The sequence below is a fragment of the Oryzias melastigma genome, linkage group LG9, assembly GCF_002922805.2.
Source record: "Oryzias melastigma strain HK-1 linkage group LG9, ASM292280v2, whole genome shotgun sequence".
NCBI lineage: Eukaryota > Metazoa > Chordata > Actinopteri > Beloniformes > Adrianichthyidae > Oryzias > Oryzias melastigma.
In genome coordinates, this window is record NC_050520.1 from 16,674,965 (window position 1) to 16,680,944 (window position 5,980).

The 5,980-nt window shown below is 36.3% G+C and overlaps 1 protein-coding gene across 3 annotated transcripts in view; it reads right to left on the minus strand.

The window, feature by feature from the left end:
• Nucleotides 1-1,302: 1,302 nt before the first annotated feature.
• The window catches only part of LOC112159946 (fibroblast growth factor 14), a gene marked incomplete in the record, with an annotated part of 84,924 nt that continues 80,246 nt past the window's right edge, over nucleotides 1,303-5,980 (minus strand). For all 3 annotated transcript variants that reach the window (XM_024294209.2, XM_024294208.2, XM_024294210.2), the window contains 2 exon segments: nucleotides 1,303-2,086; nucleotides 2,163-2,361. In XM_024294209.2, the coding sequence (XP_024149977.1) occupies nucleotides 1,938-2,086; nucleotides 2,163-2,361 (348 nt within the window).

The window sequence follows — 5,980 nt, forward strand, 5'->3', positions numbered from 1 at the left end:
TTTTCAGTATTTTTAATAGCACTTCTCTAAATTACATCATTTTAAAACATGACTTTACATCTACGTCACTGGGTAAACACTCATCGCACCTCTGATTTAAAGCCACTGTGTGTAAAACTTTGAATTCTATCAACAGAACAGAAAAGAAAACACAAAACTAAATATTAAGGAATTATTATGTTGATTTTCAGCTCATTTATTTTAGCAATCACCGGCAGCGTTGGCTTTAGAGTAAAAGACGCAGGAACTATTCTTTATTTAAATATTTAAGTCCTGTTTTTCTTTAAAAAAAAAGTTTTAAAAGTTATTTTATATATATATATATATATATATATTTAAATTTACTACTTTAATTGTAATACTTTGTGTATGTTGGCATAATAGCGTTTGTACAATTACAAAAATATACATATATATGTGTATGTATATACGTGTGTGTGGGTGTGTGTATATATATATATATATATGTATATACATATATATACTGTATATATCAAAGATGAGAAGAAAAAAATCTTTACAAATAAAATTAAATGAATAAAGGTTTTTTCTTTGGTTATCTCTTCTCCAGATCTTCTAAGGTTTTGACATTTTCAGCCACTAGATGGCACTATTCTTTATTAGTTTGAAGCCTCAAAGCTTTGAATCTTTTTAAACAAAATTATAAAAAAATCTCACGCCTGGTTAACACCGCGCGTGGAAGCGCCGTGATACAGCGGCGCGATATAGCGCGGAATTGTAGCCACTTCCTGGTTTAGTAAAGGAAATAAATTCAAAATAAAATGTTTTGTTTCTGTCTAAAAAAATGTCTGAGATTTAAATCTCCAACTATTAAAACAAAGTTTTAATAAATTGAGTTGTAAAACTTATTAGTGACAATGAAACACAGATTCTTCTAGAGAACTCCTATAAAATTAGTTCATTTGCTTAAATTAGTTTTAGGTCCAAAAATCATCCAAAAATTTAGTGACAAAAGAACAAACTTTTAGTTGTGTTAACAGAATTCATCAAAACCCAAATATTAAAGTACGCTGCAATGCCAACATTTAATGTCAACATTATGTAAACATAATAAATTAATATTTATAACTTTTTTATTGCATTTAAAAGTAGTTTCCAGTCAAACTACAAAAACCTAAATGTTTTTACTGTATAGATTTTATCATATAATCTTTATTAAGTGGTCATAAATGATTGGGTTGTACACACAGTGGCTTCCGCATCACGTACCCTGTTACACATTCAAGTACTTGGGAAGGCATCTAGAAAAAGGGTCGTAAACGACAGGGATCGCCGTCTTTCTTTTTTTTTTTATTAATTCTATAATATCTGCTACTCTGTAAACCCTTGACTGCTACCGCGCTGATCGGACACCAGCGGATCCTTCTGTGTTGCTACAGGTTTGGAGAAATGAGCGCGACCCTCGGTGTGGACGTTTCCTGGTTCGCCTCTCTCAGGTGTTTTGGGATGTAGAACACTCTGAGTCCTAATTGATTAATGACTGTGCATGCTTGGAATCAGCAGAACTGAACATCTGCTGAGGCTTTTTTTTTCTTGAATATTTTCTGTTGCCGGCTCCAGATAGTGAGCCGACACAAAAAGATCAAACAGTCCTATCGGGGTTAAAAAAAAGGCCTCATTTCTATGGATTGTCAGAAAAAACAAACATAAAGTGAGTGAGGATGGCAAGTTTCTCCTCCGTCGGGACGTCTTTCCACCTCTTCAGTTCCCAGACGTCAGTCCGGCAACCGGATTTTCCGTCCTCTTGCCCCCAGAGCCCAACCAGCACAGTAAGGGGCGGGACAAGCGGCCCCACCGCTGTCCAATCAGAGCGTGCCGCTGTTTGTTTTACCTGTTGTTGCAGTTTTTGTCTAGTGAGCGCGCAGCAGTGGGGCAAGGCTGTAGTTGTGGCTTCAGCGCAGCCGGGGTGGGCGGGGCTATGTCCCCCCCTTGTCGGGCTTGCTGACCGGCTTCCCTCCGTTCATGACCACCGGCTCGCAGGTTGTGCTTTTGGAAGGCGGGACCCCTGCGAGCTTAGGCACCGCCTCCCCTACATCGTGCAACGACGGCTCTCGGTACATGGCAACTGAAACGTTAAAACGAATGTGAGAAAATCACGTCAAGGCCATGAAAACGACTAATAAACCCGTGTGGAACGTTACCTTCTATGGGTTTAGGCAGGAAGTGTGCAGCTGGTTTGGTCTTTTTGACCCTGTTGCCTTTCATAGCCTGGCCCTCCTTATTCAGGCCCAGGAACCAGGCCCGGCCCGATTCCTTCTGCCTGTACAGCATGGAGCTGTAGATGACGTAGTAGTTCTCAAACACCGACTCTTTAAACTTGCACTCTGCTGTAAACAGCTCCTGCAAACACAGAGACACAAACGTTCTACATTTGACAAATTTCATCAAACGGGGCAGCCTGACGCCTGTGGGAGGTCCATTTCTACTGAAACAGGAAGAGTTAGTAGTTAAAATATGTGATTACTTTTGTCAGAAAAAACATTCAGCTGACAAAATGATTCAATGAAAGTTCTAAGGTCAGAGGTCACAAGTGTTCAGATGCAGCTCAGTATATTGACTTTTTCCTTGACAGACCTCTTTAGATTTGTGTTAAAAATCGTCTCAAAGTAAAAAAAAATGTCAGAATATGAAAGTCATTTATGATGAAATTCATAAGTGCGTCTGCTGGATGGCCTTTTGTCAAAAAGGCATTTTCAAATAAGTCTTATATTTAACAACAAAAAATGATTCAAGTACGTTACAGCTTAGTAGACAACTTTTACTATCTAAAAATAATGAATAATCATCTTTATTCTGTCTGCTCCATAGCAAAAACAAAATCCTTTCTAACTTAAATCTTTTGAATATAAATGTGTTTGGAGGGTTAACAAAGCAGGAATAGGTGCAAAAAGCTGTGCTGTCACTTTATTTTTATTATTTATATAATTATTTCAATTTGATAAAATCAAAAATCATATATAAACGACAAACTACTGTATGCAAAGTTCAAAATAAAGATTGACATTGTATTCAGTCCAAGCCCTTTACTTACATGATATAAAACACAGAATTAAACTGCTTAAAATATGAAAAGTAAAACCTCACATTTATGAAAATGGACACCATAGAACCACCAGGTTCTAGTATAATATAAGTCATTTTTGCAAAAAGAAAAAATAGCATTTGTTCATTTTTTTAAATAGAATTAAAAAAAAGTGTAAAGTTCCATTTTCTGAGAGTTGTATTAGAATTCTATTTTGTTTTGATGATTTCATGTATTTTGTTTCTGTGACATTTGGAATCTGGATTATTGTTTGAATTGATTTGACCACCAGAGGGCGCAACTCTGTTGTTTAATGTCTATTTTATGAGTCGAAGAAGTTCTGTCTTGAAACATTGTGTCAATAAAGATTAGGATGGACAATGACAGAGTGACACGGTCGTTTTACTGTGTCTGTAAAGCTATGAAACATTTTTTATGGGTGACGGGTCATAGCTAACACTTATACGACTTTCCATTTTTACTCCCCCAAATTTAGTGGACCAGAGCGGCGTGAGGACATTGTACGATGGCGGTGAGGTAACTGCTCCTCTCTATGACCCCATAAGGACCAACACAGAAACTCGTAGGACAACTCCCCTTACAAGTGCAACTGAGGCTTGAGTGGCTTATAAAAAAATGATAGAGGATGATTGGCACACAGATCCTCTCCTGGAAGCGCAGTGTGAATGCAAACCTAAGTTGTCTGACCTCCCCCCACCTCGTATTCTGACCAAAAATCAGCCCAGATGTCGACTTTTCAAGGCAAAATCACAGCAGTGAACGCCCAAAGCAGACTTCTATCAAGGCTGGCGGTATTTCTATTCTTGCCGACAACAAAAGTTTAGCTCAGTTTGCGTCACTGAAGGGCCGGAATGTGATTTCTGTTGATATAGGAGAGCTGTGACTGTCTTAACCCGGTCTTTTATCAGTAGAAGTGCGTATTAGAATCATCTGGAGGCGGATTTCTCTTCAGCACAGATGCTTTTCATGCTGCTGCTGCATATTTGCGCACTGTTCCTTTTTTAAATTCTCAATTAAATAAATGTTTGTATCATCACAAGCCTCTCCAGTTCACTTTTTCAGTCCTTGAACTGTCCTAAAATCAGAACATTTCCTTTGCAGCATTCATTTTCTCTCCCCGATAGCCTGGAATAACCTCCGCTAATTTGTTTCCAAACGTGGAGAAGTCTCTTCTGACGTGGAAACCAAGCAGAGGGTTTCATTTGGATAACAACCACCACTTTTTTTTTTAAGTCAGGATCCCAAACGATTAAAGCTGTAATTGAAAAAGTTCAGAAGTCTGAAGAAGATAAATTAGTGAGAAAATTATCGCTGTAGTTTTGAAGTGATGTCAGAAAAAAAATGGATTGAATTTCCTGCAGGCTTATGTGTAATTTTCTCAATTATTAAAAGCATAATGAAAATTAAAGACAACTGAAAGGATTTGGTTTAATTGAGAGTATAAAAATAACTTCAGAATAAAGAATTATTTTAAAAAAATGCTGTATACCAGGGGTGTTGAACTCAATCCCACAAGAGGCTGAACAGGATAAACATTTATTAAACACTCTAAAACAAATGTTTTAAAACTTTAAAACTGTAACTTTTGAACATAATTATGAACTAGCTATATAGCAATACATGCTAGTAGTGTGAATGCTGAGTTTGGCTGCCGAAAATGCTAAAGCTAATAGCCAGCTAAAATTTTAGCTAAATGCCAAATTAGCCTAAAAAACAAACGAACAAAAAAACGTAGGTTAGCCAAAACGGCTAGCATGTAGTTGAAAAAATAGCTAAACTTCAAAATATCCTAAAAAACTGAAAAAAAAACCTAAATAAGCCAAAACAATTGGCAAGTTAATATTAGCCTAACTCCAAAAACAGCCTACAAAACTAAGAAAAAAGCCCTAAATTAGCCAAAAAAGCTAGGACGTACCTGAAATATTAGCTAAACTCCTAAACAGCCGCAAAAACAACAACAACAAAAACCTAAATTAGCCAAAACACCTAGCGTGTAGCTCTCCAAAACTCCAAAAAACCTAAAAGATGTTAGTAAATCCCAAAAAGCTAGCAGAATTCCCATTTTTCAAACTTTAAAACCATAACTTTTTAACATAATTTTGAATACAAAAAAATTTGAATATTATTCCAGAATAAATCAACTTAAACCTTAAAGTATGACAATTTTTTTTATAAAAAAACAAAACAAAACTATTTCCAGCAATGTTTTAATGATGATTATGAAGTTTTTAACCAAAATCCCACAACATAAATGTATTAAAAAGCCTTTTTCCATGTTGATCTGAAGCCTTTGTTTCCAAAATCTCCTCTGAGGGGGCGTGGCTTCTGGAGCTCAGTTAAAACCTTGCTTCAAACCTTGCTCTGTTAACTGTACAAATGACACTTGGTCATTAAAGTTGTTAAAAGCAACATTTTTCTGTTTGTCCATTTGTTTTTCACCAAAATTGGTCCCCAATCTATTGTCGGGTTCTCCATTCCAAAAACTTTGAGAACCCCTGGTTTAAATTGTCTTATTTGCATCTGAGGTCTGACCTCCGTCCCTCTGCAACGCAAGCCAAGCTTTACGCGGGAGTGCTCCTTTCAGTCCTGTCAAGCATCAATTTCCCGGTGAAACGGGAAACAAACTTCAAAATTAAAACCTCGGTTGTACTTTTTAAATAAAACCATATAACATTATACTTTATTTTTTAGGGGATTTGTCCACATGACAGTGCATGTTAACACCACACATGACAGTGGCGTCCATTTTCGCCAAAAGTTAAATTTATGTTACAGAATCTGGCTTTATGATTTCTTTCAACTATTATGCAGAAACATCTATTTTATGGCTAAATGTGTGTCTTTACACTATAGACATATACACATCATATATATATATATGTGTGTGAGTGAATATGTATAAATATATATATCTAT